The sequence below is a fragment of the Pseudophryne corroboree genome, chromosome 4, assembly GCF_028390025.1.
Source record: "Pseudophryne corroboree isolate aPseCor3 chromosome 4, aPseCor3.hap2, whole genome shotgun sequence".
NCBI lineage: Eukaryota > Metazoa > Chordata > Amphibia > Anura > Myobatrachidae > Pseudophryne > Pseudophryne corroboree.
In genome coordinates, this window is record NC_086447.1 from 6,943,679 (window position 1) to 6,959,368 (window position 15,690).

Consider the following 15,690-nt stretch of genomic DNA (forward strand, 5'->3'; position numbering starts at 1 on the left):
GAGGACAGTTCTGGGGAATTGGTGGGAACTGAGAGAGGACAGGGCTGGGGAAGTGGTGGGAACTGAGAGAGGACAGTGCTGGGGAAGTGGTGGGAACTGAGAGAGGACAGTGCTGGGTAAGTGGTGGGAACTGAGAGAGGACAGTGCTGGGGAAGTGGTGGGAACTGACATAGGACAGTGCTGGGGAAGTGGTTGGAACTGAGAGAGGACAGGGCTGGGGAAGTGGCGGGAACTGAGATAGGACATTCTAAACATTCTAAAAGGTGCATTTTAGAAATGTAAAGTATACATCGTGTTAGCGCCTGATTTAGTAGGTTTACTATATCTTACACTCCATTTGTTACTGAGAGAGGACTGAGCTGTGGAAGTGGTAGGAACTGAGAGAGGACAGTGCTGGGGAAGTGGCGGAAACTGAGAGAGGACAGTGCTGGGGAAGTGGCGGGAACTGAGATAGGACAGTGCTGGGGAATTGGAGGGAACTGAGAGAGGACAGTGCTGGGGAAGTGGCGGGAACTGAGATAGGACAGTGCTGGGGAATTGGAGGGAACTGAGATAGGACAGTGCTGGGGAAGTGGTGGTAACAGAGAGGACTGAGCTGTGGAAGTGGTGGTAACAGAGAGGACTGAGCTGTGGAAGTGGTGGTAACTGAGAGAGGACTGAGCTGTGGAAGTGGTAGGAACTGAGAGAGGACAGTGCTGGGGAAGTGGCGGGAACTGAGAGAGGACAGTGCTGGGGAATTGGAGGGAACTGAGAGAGGACAGTGCTGGGAAGTGGTGGTAACTGAGAGAGGACAGTGCTGGGAAGTGGTGGGAACTGAGAGAGGACAGTGCTGGGTAAGTGGCGGGAACTGAGAGAGGACAGTGCTGGGGAAGTGGCGGGAACTGAGAGAGGACAGTGCTGGGGAAGTGGCGGGAACTGAGAGAGGACAGTGCTGGGGAAGTGGCGGGAACTGACATAGGACAGTGCTGGGGAAGTGGCGGGAATTGAGAGAGGACAGGGCTGGGGAAGTGGTGGGAACTGAGAGAAGACAGGGCTGGGGAAGTGGTGGGAACTGAGAGAGGTCAGTGCTGGGGAAGTGATGAGAACTGAGAGAGGACAGGGCTGGGGAAGTGGTGGGAACTGAGAGAAGACAGGGCTGGGGAAGTGGTGGGAACTGAGAGAGGACAGTGCTGGGGAAGTGGTGGGAACTGAGAGAGGACAGTGCTGGGGAAGTGGAAGGAACTGAGAGAAGACAGGGCTGGGGAATTGGTGGGAACTGAGAGAAGACAGGGCTGGGGAATTGGCGGGAACTGAGACAGGACAGTGCTGGGGAAGTGGCGGGAACTGAGATAGGACAGTGCTGGGGAAGTGGTGGTAACTGAGAGAGGACTGAGCTGTGGAAGTGGTGGGAACTGAGAGAGGACTGAGCTGTGGAAGTGGTGGGAACAGAGAGAGGACAGGGCTGGGGAAGTGGCGGGAACTGAGAGAGGACAGTGCTGGAGAAGTGGCGGGAACTGAGAGAGGACAGTACTGGGGAAGTGGTGGGAACTGAGAGAGGACAGGGCTGGGGAAGTGGCGGGAACTGACATAGGACAGTGCTGGGGAAGTGGCGGGAACTGAGAGAGGACAGGGCTGGGGAAGTGGTGGGAACTGACATAGGACAGTGCTGGGGAAGTGGTGGGAACTGACATAGGACAGTGCTGGGGAAGTGGCGGAAACTGAGATAGGACAGTGCTGGGGAAGTGGTGGTAACCAAGAGAGGACAGTGCTGGGGAAGTGGTGGGAACTGAGAGAGGACAGGGCTGGGGAAGTGGTGGGAGCTGAGAGAGGACAGTGCTGGGGAAGTGGCGGGAACTGAGAGAGGACAGTTCTGGGGAATTGGTGGGAACTGAGAGAGGACAGGGCTGGGGAAGTGGTGGGAACTGAGAGAGGACAGTGCTGGGGAAGTGGTGGGAACTGAGAGAGGACAGTGCTGGGTAAGTGGTGGGAACTGAGAGAGGACAGTGCTGGGGAAGTGGTGGGAACTGACATAGGACAGTGCTGGGGAAGTGGTGGGAACTGAGAGAGGACAGGGCTGGGGAAGTGGCGGGAACTGAGATAGGACATTCTAAACATTCTAAAAGGTGCATTTTAGAAATGTAAAGTATACATTGTGTTAGCGCCTGATTTAGTAGGTTTACTATATCTTACACTCCATTTGTTACTGAGAGAGGACTGAGCTGTGGAAGTGGTAGGAACTGAGAGAGGACAGTGCTGGGGAAGTGGCGGAAACTGAGAGAGGACAGTGCTGGGGAAGTGGTGGGAACTGAGAGAGGACAGGGCTGGGGAAGTGGTGGGAACTGAAAGAGGACGGTGCTGGGGAAGTGGCTGGAACTGAGAGAGGACAGTGCTGGGGAATTGGTGGGAACTGAGAGAGGACAGGGCTGGGGAAGTGGTGGGAACTGAGAGAAAACAGTACTGGGGAAGTGGTGGGAACTGAGAGAGGACAGTGCTGGGGAAGTGGTGGGAACTGACATAGGACAGTGCTGGGGAAGTGGCGGGAACTGAGAGAGGACAGGGCTGGGGAAGTGGTGGGAACTGAGAGAAAACAGTACTGGGGAAGTGGTGGGAACTGAGAGAGGACAGTGCTGGGGAAGTGGTGGGAACTGACATAGGACAGTGCTGGGGAAGTGGCGGGAACTGAGAGAGGACAGTGCTGGGGAAGTGGCGGGAACTGGGGGAGGACAGTGCTGTGGAATTGGTGGGAACTGAGAGAGGACAGGGCTGGGGAAGAGGTGGGAACTGAGAGAGGACAGTACTGGGGAAGTGGTGGGAACTGGGAGAGGACAGTGCTGGGGAAGTGGTGGGAACTGAGAGAGGACAGGGCTGTGGAAGTGGCGGGAACTGAGAGAGGACAGAGCTGGGGAAGTGGCGGGAAACTGAGATAGGACAGTGCTGGGGAAGTGGTGGGAACTGACATAGGACAGTGCTGGGGAAGTGGTGGGAACTGAGAGAGGACAGGGCTGGGGAATTGGCGGGAACTGAGAGAGGACAGTGCTGGGAAAGTGGTGGGAACTGACATAGGACAGTGCTGGGGAAGTGGCGGGAACTGAGATAGGACAATGCTGGGGAATTGGCGGGAACTGAGAGAGGACAGGGCTGGGGAAGTGGTGGGAACTGAGAGAGGACAGGGCTGGAGTAGTGATGGCAACTGAGATAGGACAGTGCTGGGGGAGTGGTGGGAACTGAGATAGGACAGTGTTAGGGAAGTGGTGGGAACTGAGAGAGGACAGTGCTGGGGAAGTGGTGGGAACTGAGAGAGGACAGTGCTGGGGAAGTGGCGGGAACTGAGAGAGGACAGTGCTGGGGAAGTGGCGGGAACTGAGAGAGGACAGTGCTGGGGAAGTGGCGGGAACTGAGAGAGGACAGTGCTGAGGAAGTGGCAGGAACTGAGAGAGGACAGTGCTGGAAAAGTGGTAGGAACTGAGATAGGACAGTGTTAACTGAGAGAAGAAAGTGGTTTGGAAGTTGTGGAAGATGAGATGGTAAAGAATTGAGGACAAGGTTGAACCTTGTCACGGCTGTTATTTGTAGAACCGGACGAGGTCTCATTACTGGTTGGCTGGAGAACAGAGAACAGAACTGTGCAGGCTTAATATCTGGTCTGCTCAGGCGTGGCAGGTTTGGCTAGAGTCTATGGCTGGTCACAGGTGTCAGTACAACTATGGGGTTACTGGAACACTGGGTATACTAGTGCAATGGTTAGTTGGATGACACCTATGGTAGAGGATAATTTGTGGAAGCTGGGATTGATCCAGCAATACAGGATACCTGGAAGCTGGCATTGAACCAGCAGTACAGGATAGCTGGTTAGCCGGAAGCTGGGATTGAACCAGCAGTACAAGATAGCTGGAAGCTGGGATTGAACCAGCAGTGCAGGATAGCTGGAAGCTGGGATTGAACCTGCAGTACAAGATAGCTGGAAGCTGGGATTGAACCCGCAGTACAGGATAGCTGGAAGCTGGGATTGAACCAGCAGTGCAGGACAGCTGGAAGCTGGGATTGAACCAGCAGTACAGGATAGCTGGAGTGCTGGAAGCTGAGATTGAACCAGCAGTACAGGATAGCTGGAAGCTGGCATTGAACCAGCACCAGCAGTACAAGATAGGTGGAAGCTGGCATTGAACCAGCAGTGCAGGATAGCTGGAAGCTGGGATTGAACCAGCAGTACAGGATAGCTGGAAGCTGGGAATGAATCAGCAGTACAGGATAGCTGGAAGCTGGGAATGAACCAGCAGTGCAGGATAGCTGGAAGCTGGAATTGAACCAGCAGTGCCGGATAGCTGGAAGCTGGAATTGAACCAGAAGTACAGGATAGCTGTTTATCTGGAAGCTGGGATTGAACCAGAAGTACAGGATAGCTGGTTAGTTGGAAGCTGGGATTGAACCAGCAGTACAGGATAGCTGGTGATGCAGGCTTGAAGATATACTGGAGATTGTATTGTCCAGCTGTGCAGGTTTGCAGATATACTGGAGATAGGATAACCAGCAGTGCAGGTTTGCAGATATCCTGGAGATGAGATAACCAGCGGTGCAGGTTTGCAGATATCCTGGAGATAGGAGTCAGGAAGTGCTGAAGTTGGTAATGCACTGTCACTTTAAGCAGGATATTGCAGGAGCTCTCTACAGGCTTGAAGACAACAAAACACTGACAGCTTCCCAGTGCTTAGAGCTGGAATATATACCCCTTGCTCTCTGGTGATAGGCTGAAAGGAACACATGATGGGGAAAAGCTACCTGATTGGACTTTACAAAGACAGCTGACCAGGAAGTATCATGGCAGTACTCCAGGGTAGGCTACGAAGTGGATTGAGGCCTAGCAGGCCGAGAAAGAACTGAAGCCTAAACATCTTGGAGTGGATGCTGGCATCATTCTATAAGATCAGAACACAGTACTGCACACAGGAGTTTGTATGATTCTCAGGCACACAACTAGTTATTAGCTGGTCTGAGGTCACTGATGCAATCTGGAGACTACAGAGGTGTACAATCAGTCTGGGAAGTGCTGCAGCAGCAGTAACACAGTCTTACACAGAAGGCAAAGGAGCTTGGAAGCTGAAATCTGTAGTAAGGCTGAAGAAACCCTGCAGTACAGGAGGTAAGGCATGAGGAATCACTTGGTACATTAATGAAAATAAATTGGGATTGTGACAAACCTGACTGAGGATAGTGCCAGAATAGTGGTGGTTTCTGACAAAGGACAGTGCTGTGAAAAGTGTCAGAATTGAATTGGGAGAGTGTTGAAGACCTCAGAGCACAGCGCACTCTATTGTTGACGTGTCAGCGCTCATTATTGTGTTTATGGGCAGGAAAAGTGCAGATAGGGAACATTGCAGGTTCTGGATGCGCTGTTGATACATTTTTCACATGCATGGATGTGAACATTGCTGGACACTATTAATTAGACCTCCTGATCATCGTTTATGGAGAAAGCAGAACCTACTGTAGGTTTTTAGGTGGAGTCCAGGCTTAACGTCACTGCCTGTACCATGCGAGACAGAGCGACTTCTGTAGGTCCCACAAAATCATCAATAGGAAGAGAAGGTATATGGTATATTGGTTATTTGAAGTGGGAACCCTTTAATAACATGGAAAGGACTGTAGGACAGATAATGAAGAAACCGGCCACCAAGCCTTTCCTGGTGTGGACATGAGGGGGGACCCCAGGCTTCCTGGTCTGATGAAGATGACTTACTTGGAGAAGAACTCACCGCAAGCAGCAGCGCCAGTCGTCCAGATGTTCCACAACCGCTCAACACAATCAGGCCATGGTCTGGATCCTGTGGGGCATACATCTCAGTATGTTATAATACCTGCATAGGCCTATGGGGTCTATTTACTAAGCCTTGGATGGAGATGAAGTACCAGTCAACCAGCTCCTAACTGTCATTCTTCAAACCCAACCTGTGACATGGCAGTTAGGAGCTGATTGGCTGGTACTTTATCTCCAACCACAATGGGGGAGATTCAAATGTTTGAAAAGTCAGTTGGGTGTCTGTCCTATCTAATAGACAGGAAAAAACGGACACCCAACCGACTTTTCACACATTTGAATCTCCCCCATTGTTCTGTATCTCATTGTTACAAAAGAGATCAGTAAGTAACGTCTTCTACTGAATCCTGTAGCTGAGCATTAATAGTAACAGAACCAGTCACCTGTGTTATATATAATGTGTATGCTTACCTCTATTATTTCCTGCGCCCTCTTAGCAATGTTCGCTACTGTATTCAGTATGGAGTCGCTGTACAGTCTCTGCGGAAGAAAGGTTCATGTAAGTGTAATTCCAGCCTGAGATGTTCCTCCTGCACCGTATATCTCATGTGGGTTCTCAGTGTTACTCTGGCAGTATACGTTCAGCCTCGGTATATACACAGTACAAAGCGATCTATAATACCTGCTGTAATATTACCTGAGTATCTCTGTGGAACCCTCTCCCTCTCTCAGGAACTCTCACCTTATATCTCATGTGGGTTCTCAGTGTTACTCTGGCAGTATACGTTCAGCCTCGGTATATACACAGTACAATGCGATCTATAATACCTGTAATATTACCTGAGTATCTCTGTGGAACCCTCTCCCTCCCTCAGGAACTCTCACCTTATATCTCATGTGGGTTCTCAGTGTTACTCTGGCAGTATACAATCAGCCTCGGTATATACACAGTACAATTCGATCTATAATACCTGTAATATTACCTGAGTATCTCTGTGAAACCCTCTCCCTCCCTCAGGAACTCTCACCTTATATCTCATGTGGGTTCTCAGTGTTACTCTGGCAGTATACAATCAGCCTCGGTGTATACACAGTACAATGCGATCTGTAATACCTGTAATATTACCTGAGTATCTCTGTGGAACCCTCTCCCTCTCTCAGGAACTCTCACCTTATATCTCATGTGGGTTCTCAGTGTTACTCTGGCAGTATACAATCAGCCTCGGTGTATACACACTACAATGCGATCTATAATACCTGTAATATTACCTGAGTATCTCTGTGGAACCCTCTCCCTCCCTCAGGAACTCTCACCTTATATCTCATGTGGGTTCTCAGTGTTACTCTGTCAGTATACGTTCAGCCTCGGTATATACACAGTACAATGCGATCTATAATACCTGTAATATTACCTGAGTATCTCTGTGGAACCCTCTCCCTCCCTCAGGAACTCTCACCTTATATCTCATGTGGGTTCTCAGTGTTACTCTGTCAGTATACGTTCAGCCTCGGTATATACACAGTACAATGCGATCTATAATACCTGTAATATTACCTGAGTATCTCTGTGGAACCCTCTCCCTCCCTCAGGAACTCTCACCTTATATCTCATGTGGGTTCTCAGTGTTACTCTGGCAGTATACGTTCAGCCTCGGTATATACACAGTACAATGCGATCTATAATACCTGCTGTAATATTACCTGAGTATCTCTGCGGAACCCTCTCCCTCCCTCAGGAACTCTCACCTTATATCTCATGTGGGTTCTCAGTGTTACTCTGGCAGTATACAATCAGCCTCGGTGTATACACAGTACAATGCAATCTATAATACCTGTAATATTACCTGAGTATCTCTGCGGAACCCTCTCCCTCCCTCAGGAACTCTCACCTTATATCTCATGTGGGTTCTCAGTGTTACTCTGGCAGTATACGTTCAGCCTCGGTATATACACAGTACAATGCGATCTATAATACCTGTAATATTACCTGAGTATCTCTGCGGAACCCTCTCCCTCCCTCAGGAACTCTCACCTTATATCTCATGTGGGTTCTCAGTGTTACTCTGGCAGTATACGTTCAGCCTCGGTATATACACAGTACAATGCGATCTATAATACCTGTAATATTACCTGAGTATCTCTGCGGAACCCTCTCCCTCCCTCAGGAACTCTCACCTTATATCTCATGTGGGTTCTCAGTGTTACTCTGGCAGTATACGTTCAGCCTCGGTATATACACAGTACAATGCGATCTATAATACCTGTAATATTACCTGAGTATCTCTGCGGAACCCTCTCCCTCCCTCCCTCAGGAACTCTCACCTTATAATTGGCGATGGTGGCATCTTCCTCCTGAAATATCTCAGCATCGCAGTCCCTCAGGAGCTGGACGATCTGACTGGGGTCAGCTTTGTCTAGCTCTCTGGTCATAGGACTGGACTTCTCACTGATTGGCAGAGTCTCCTCATAGCCGGCCAGCTGGGAAGAAAGAGGCACATGAGGCATATGAGGCATGGCTCTATACCCACTGTATGGGCAGCTGTGTGGAGCGGGCATCTGGATACGGTTGATGCTGCTTTTATACCCAGGCTAATGATGCCACATAATGGATGCTGGTCATAAATGAGGTTCCATAGTTACCTCCCACTTGCCGGGCTCTGGGGTCTCAATAACGTGTCTATACTTGCGGCTTCCTCTCATGGTTGCAGGACAGAGCTCTGTGAGAAGATGCAGACACCACGGCTGGTCAGTAGGATGTGCAGAAACTCCTCCTCCCGCGCCAGCTGCAGCCGCCTCCCGTCCTGTAACACGTAACACGTAAGCATATACCTTATTCCTATAGGAATCTACGCATGTGGCTAACGTGTAGTAACTGTGAGCGCGATTTAGAGGTGTGCGCAAATCCCAACGCAACTATGATTCCGTACTCTGCGCTTCTGCGAATATTTGCAGATGTCACAGCCGCCGGGACTTGTAATGAGACCCCCACTGGCGCAGTCTCAACTCCGCCATTTGCGTACAGAGAAGCACCATTGGTTACACGGAATGTCAGTACGCCGCTGTATCAATTGTAACTGCGTACAACCCCAAATGGTCACGTTGTGCCGACATTGACGAGCCACCCCCCTTGTCACCGCCCACAGATGGTCCAGCATGTGAGAAGTCCGCCCAGCACAGAACAAGCCGCCCACCGACGCGTTGCGATTCTGCAAATGCAGAGCAGGTCGGGGGATGGTAGGCACGTGCAGATATATGGTTGTGTGTGTGTGTGTGTGTGTGTGTGTGTGTGTGTGTGTGTATGTGCGAATGTTTCATTACAGCTGTGCATGTACTGTCTGTATTGTAATATTTGTTTTACTGGTGGGACTACAGGTACCAGCGAGCCATTTAATGCCTCGCATGCTGGTACTTATGGTTCTCCAAGCACCAGCATGTGCGCGCTCGTGGGGAGTGTAGTTTGCTGGGACCTGTAGTTCCACCAGGAACGCACAATATTTATTCTTATTTTTACACACATTTGTTGGACTATTATCTCTGCACCCTCAGCCCAGTAATGTCAGGAATAGCCACGGGCTTCAACCCTGCCCCCTGGGTGCCCTACAGGGGTGTATGTGGCATACTGGAATGTTAGCAGATATTGGAAAGTTCCAAAAGCCATTTAATTCTTATCAGTGAGTGGGAGAGTTTATGGCCCCAAAACCAGTTCTGGCAGACAATGCCACATGTAGGGGGTTAGGACATGAAGTGTAGGGGGGGTTTTTAGGACAAGGAAAAGACACAGGCTAGAATTCAGAGTGAGCTGAGGACAGGGATGGAGGGCACAGGCTAGTGTCCAGGAGAAACGCAGTCTGGGGACTGTGGAACAAGCGTGGTACTCCACAGTCCCTGGCATTATGGAGAGAAGAGCAGCATGTGGGTGTTGCTATGAAGAGAGGGAGAGCCCATATCTGCAGTGTAACAGGAGAGCCAGCAGCTTCAGTGAGAGATGGAGAGTGCAGTGTGAGAGCCACAGTATGCAGAGTACAGTGGAAGGAACCATGAACAAAGGTATCCACCCTCAGGGATATCCAAGAAGCAGGACGGGAGGTGTGAGTCTTCGGGAGAGGACTATCTGGGTGAGTGGTAGGAAACCATGTTTGGCGGAAGGCCCCCAGTAACGTGTCCATGAGAGATCCCGTTTAGATAGAGCCCCTAGCGAATGGGGGAGAGCACACTGAAATGAATCTCAGTTTGCGGACTCCGCACTACTGATTCCCAGAGACTGTGCTGGTATGTACTGTACTGTAATGCTGCCACATCACTGTAAATGCTGTTATTGCCAGTGAAGCAAATGAAAGGAGATGTAACCTGATGTAACCCATATGAATATTATGCTAAAGAGAGAAGAACAAGAAATCAAATGTTATTGTTGTGATAACCCTGTCTGAACTGTGAATAAACTGCTTGCTGTTTGTGATGAGACGGCCTGGCGTGCAATACTTTTAAAATCACTGATGGACCTGGCGCTGCCCGGCTATCACAGGTGGGGCCCTTTATTTTCCCCTGGGAACACCGGCCAGGGCAAACTACCTGGGGAGGTGGTCATGCTATGGCCGCATGGACCAGTATAAATGTGTCCCCGGCTGTAGCATTACCGGCTCTCTACTCCCAGACGCAGTCACATAGCGTCCTGACTGTCTCTCACCAATGTCTCAGTGCAGTGTCACCGCTCTCTACTCCAAGCTGCAGTCACATAGCATCCTGACCGTCTCTCACCAATGTCTCAGTGCAGTGTCCCCACTCTCTACTCCCAAACGCAGTCACATAGCCTCCTGACCGTCTCTCACCAGTGTCTCAGTGCAGTGTCACCGCTCTCTACTCCCAGACGCAGTCACATAGCCTCCTGACTGTCTCTCACCAGTGTCTCAGTGCAGTGTCCCCGCTCTCTACTCCCAGACGCAGTCACATAGCCTCCTGACTGTCTCTCACCAGTGTTTCAGTGCAGTGTCCCGGCTTTCTCCAGTGTCTTGGTGCAGTGTCCCGGCTTACTCTGGTGTCTCGGCGCAGTATCCTGGCTTTCTCCCGTGTCTCAGTGTAGTTTCCCAGCTCTCTCCAGTGTGTCAGTGCAGTGTCCCGGCTCTCTCCAGTGTCTCAGCGCAGTGTCCCGGCTTACTTCAGTGTCTCGGTGTAATTTCCCGGCTGTCTCCAGTGTCTTGGTGCAGTGTCCCGGCTTTCTCCAGTGTCTCGGTGCAGTGTTCCTGCTCTCTCCAGTGTCTCAGAGTGCAGTGCACCGTCTTTCTCCAGTGTCTTGGTGCAGTGTCCCGGCTCTCTCCAGTGTCTCGGTCTCTGCAGTGTCTTGGTGCAGTGTCCCGGCTCTCTCCAGTGTCTCGGTGCAGTGTTCCCGCTCTCTCCGGTGTCTCTGTGCAGTGTCCCGGCTCTCTCCAGTGTCTCTGTGCAGTGTCCCCGGTCTCTCCAGTGTCTCGGTGCAGTGTGTCGGGTCCCGCAGCTCCTGATCCTGGAAAGACTTGTTTTCTCATTGTTATCAGATTAGTTCTTTTTAATGATTAAACATTCTGGTTAATCTTCGCATGTCCTCTGTGTCTGCATAATAACCGTCCTGCACAGCACGTCCCTCCCCCATAGGACACCCTGCACCTCTGTCACTTCCCTGCAGGGCAAAGGCTTCTCCCCGCAGCACAATAACACGTCTCTCCCGCTTATCGCGGCTCGGATTTTTGGCTTGATACATACAGTAGTTTGTTAGAGTGCGTTCCGTGGGCCTCATTCACACCCGATCACTGCTGTGCATTTCCTCTCAGCAGGTGGTCGAGTCTGTGCTGCGCATGCATCTTAGCCCTGCGGTCGGTGGGCAGGAGGGGTGGGCCAGCGGCATTTGGCTGCCGTTTAAGGGGCACGGTCTGGGCAACGCAGGCGTGTCTGGACCGTGTGGGGGGCGGGCCGCGGTGGCTGCTTGACGTCACACGCATCCGCTGCGGCCCTCACAGCGACGAGTAATTCCTGCCAGTGCGCAGGAGATGCGGTGGGCGGGAGTTACTCTTACAGTACAAAAGCATCGCCACTGCGCAATGCTTTTACACTTCTGCAACGGGGCAGGACCTGATATGCGGGGCGGACTAGCCCAGTGCTGAGTGTCCCCCGCATGTCTGTGTGCCTGATTGCAGCTGTGCTAAATTTATCTCATCTACAGTACGATCAGCTCTGAATCCCCCCTTTTGGGCCTTATTCAGTACGGCACGCTAACCCGTCACGATCGCACTATGCCAATCAGTGTCCCAGTGCGCAAGGATTGCCCCCTGCACGTGATTGGGTCGGCTAAGCTATGATTTACAGGCAGTGGCGTTCTTGGGTGGCGACATGGCGTTGGAAACGGGTGGGTCTGGGACGTTTTTCGGAAAGGCTGCATGACATCACACGTGGCTTCTGTGACGGGGAAAATGCCAGCGGCCCATCTCCCTTCTCAGCCAAGCTGTGTAGACACGGGGCTTCCCTTATTCATAGTGATGTGCACCGGACATTTTTCGGGTTTTGTGTTTTGGTTTTGGATTCGGTTCCGCAGCCGTGTTTTGGATTCGGACGCGTTTTGGCAAAACCTCACCAAAATTTTTTTGTCGGATTCGGGTGTGTTTTGGATTCAGGTGTTTTTTTCAAAAAACCCTAAAAAACTGCTTAAATCATAGAATTTGGGGGTCATTTTGATCCCATAGTATTATTAACCTCAATAACCATAATTTCCACTCATTTCCAGTCTATTCTGAACACCTCACACCTCACAATATTATTTTTAGTCCTAAAATTTGCACCGAGGTCGCTGTATGGCTAAGCTAAGCGACACAAGTGGCCGACACAAACACCTGGCCCATCTAGGAGTGGCACTGCAGTGTCAGGCAGGATGGCCCTTCAAAAAAATACTCCCCAAACAGCACATGATGCAAAGAAAAAAAGAGGCGCACCAAGGTCGCTGTGTGACTAAGCTAAGCGACACAAGTGGCCGACACAAACACCTGGCCCATCTAGGAGTGGCACTGCAGTGTCAGGCAGGATGGCACTTCAAAAAAATTGTCCCCAAACAGCACATGATGCAAAGAAAAAAAGAGACGCACCAAGGTCGCTGTGTGACTAAGCTAAGCGACACAAGTGGCCGACACAAACACCTGGCCCATCTAGGAGTGGCATTGCAGTGTAAGACAGGATGGCACTTCAAAAAAAATAGTCCCCAAACAGCACATGATGCAAAGAAAAAAAGAGGCGCACCAAGGTCGCTGTGTGACTAAGCTAGTATACTTGACGACACAGAGCTAGGTAGAGCAGTGGCCTTCCGTACCGTACTGCTATATATACTGGTGGTGCCTGTGTCAGCAAACTGCAAAACTAAAATGCACCACAGGTATAGAATGTAGATGGATAGTATACTTGACGACACAGAGGTAGGTACAGCAGTGGCCTACTGTACCGTACTGCTATATATTATATACTGGTGGTCACTGGTCAGCAAAACTCTGCACTGTACTCCTCCTATATAATATTATACTGGTGGTCCCCAGTCCCCACTGGTGGTCGCTGGATGGCTAAGCTAAGCGACACAAGTGGCCGACATAAACACCTGGCCCATCTAGGAGTGGCATTGCAGTGTCAGGCAGGATGGCACTTCAAAAAAATAGTCCCCAAACAGCACATGATGCAAAGAAAAAAAAAGAGGCGCACCAAGGTCGCTGTGTGACTAAGCTAAGCAACACAAGTGGCCGACACAAACACCTGGCCCATCTAGGAGTGGCACTGCAGTGTCAGGCAGGATGGCCCTTCAAAAAAATTGTCCCCAAACAGCACATGATGCAAAGAAAAAAAGAGGCGCACCAAGGTCGCTGTGTGACTAAGCTAGTATACTTGACTACACAGAGGTAGGTAGAGCAGTGGCCTTCCGTACCGTACTGCTATATATACTGGTGGTCACTGTGTCAGCAAACAGCAAAACTAAAATGCACCACAGGTATAGAATGTAGATGGATAGTATACTTGACGACACAGAGGTAGGTACAGCAGTGGCCTACTGTACCGTAATGCTATATATTATATACTGGTGGTCACTGGTCAGCAAAACTCTGCACTGTACTCCTCCTATATAATATTATACTGGTGGTCCCCAGTCCCCACTGGTGGTCGCTGGATGGCTAAGCTTAGCGACACAAGTGGCCGACACAAACACCTGGCCCATCTAGGAGTGGCACTGCAGTGTCAGGCAGGATGGCACTTCAAAAAAATAGTCCCCAAACAGCACATGATGCAAAGAAAAAGAGGCGCACCAAGGTCGCTGTGTGACTAAGCTAAGCGACACAAGTGGCCGACACAAACACCTGGCCCATCTAGGAGTGGCACTGCAGTGTCAGGCAGGATGGCCCTTCAAAAAAATTGTCCCCAAACAGCACATGATGCAAAGAAAAAAAGAGGTGCACCAAGGTCGCTGTGTGACTAAGCTAGTATACTTGACGACACAGAGGTAGGTAGAGCAGTGGCCTTCCGTACCGTACTGCTATATATACTGGTGGTCACTGTGTCAGCAAACTGCAAAACTAAAATGCACCACAGGTATAGAATGTAGATGGATAGTATACTTAATGACGACACAGAGGTAGGTACAGCAGTGGCCTACTGTACCGTAATGCTATATATTATATACTGGTGGTCACTGGTCAGCAAAACTCTGCACTGTACTCCTCCTATATAATATTATACTGGTGGTCCCCAGTCCCCACTGGTGGTCGCTGGATGGCTAAGCTTAGCGACACAAGTGGCCGACACAAACACCTGGCCCATCTAGGAGTGGCATTGCAGTGTCAGGCAGGATGGCACTTCAAAAAAATAGTCCCCAAACAGCACATGATGCAAAGAAAAAAAGAGGCGCACCAAGGTCGCTGTGTGACTAAGCTAGTATACTTGACGACACAGAGGTAGGTACAGTAGTGGCCTTCCGTACCGTACTGCTATATATACTGGTGGTCACTGTGTCAGCAAACTGCACAACTGAAATGCACCACAGGTATATTATTATTTATTTATTTATTTATTTATTACCAGTTATTTATATAGCGCACACATATTCCGCAGCGCTTTACAGAGAATATTTGCTCATTCACATCAGTCCCTGTCCCAGTAGAGCTTACAATCTATACTCACTATCACATGTACACACATTCACGCTAGGGTTAATTTTGTTGGGAGCCAATTAACCTACCTGTATATTTTTGGATTGTGGGAGGAAACCGGAGTAGCCGGAGGAAACCCACGCAAGTACGGGGAGAATATACAAACTCCACACAGTTAGGGCCATGGTGGGAATCAAACCCATGACCTCAGTGCTGTATAGAATGTAGATGGATAGTATACTTAATGACGACACAGAGGTAGGTACAGCAGTGGCCTTCCATATCGTACTGCTATATATACTGGTGGTCACTGTGTCAGCAAACTGCAAAACTAAAATGCACCACAGATATAGAATGTAGTGATGAGCACCGGAAATTTTTCGGGTTTTGTGTTTTGGTTTTGGGTTCGGTTCCGCGGCCGTGTTTTGGGTTCGAACGCGTTTTGGCAAAACCTCACCGAATTTTTTTTGTCGGATTCGGGTGTGTTTTGGATTCGGGTGTTTTTTTAAAAAAACCCTAAAAAAACAGCTTAAATCATAGAATTTGGGGGTCATTTTGATCCCAAAGTATTATTAACCTCAATAACCATAATTTCCACTCATTTTCAGTCTATTCTGAACACTTCACACCTCACAATATTATTTTTAGTCCTAAAATTTGCACCGAGGTCGCTGGATGACTAAGCTCAGCGACCCTAGTGGCCGACACAAACACCTGGTCCATCTAGGAGTGGCACTGCAGTGTCAGGCAGGATGGCCCTTCAAAAAACTACTCCCCAAACAGCACATGACGCAAAGAAGAAGAAAAAGATGCGCAATGAGG

At 50.0% G+C, this 15,690-nt stretch overlaps 1 protein-coding gene across 2 annotated transcripts in view; it reads right to left on the reverse strand.

Moving 5' to 3' along the window:
- The window catches only part of GCKR (glucokinase regulator), a 125,932-nt gene extending 114,695 nt beyond the window's left edge, over nucleotides 1-11,237 (reverse strand). Inside the window, exons 1-5 of one of the 2 annotated variants that reach the window (XM_063914927.1) lie at nucleotides 10,700-11,237; nucleotides 8,372-8,532; nucleotides 8,054-8,209; nucleotides 6,203-6,271; nucleotides 5,730-5,798 (exon numbers count right to left, since the gene is read on the reverse strand). In XM_063914927.1, the coding sequence (XP_063770997.1) occupies nucleotides 5,730-5,798; nucleotides 6,203-6,271; nucleotides 8,054-8,209; nucleotides 8,372-8,431 (354 nt within the window). In that variant the 5' untranslated portion in view covers nucleotides 8,432-8,532; nucleotides 10,700-11,237. Of the gene's footprint in view, nucleotides 1-5,729; nucleotides 5,799-6,202; nucleotides 6,272-8,053; nucleotides 8,210-8,371; nucleotides 8,533-10,557; nucleotides 10,650-10,699 lie in introns of those variants that run through there. The other variant, XM_063914928.1, reaches the window with a different exon arrangement.
- Nucleotides 11,238-15,690: the final 4,453 nt, after the last annotated feature.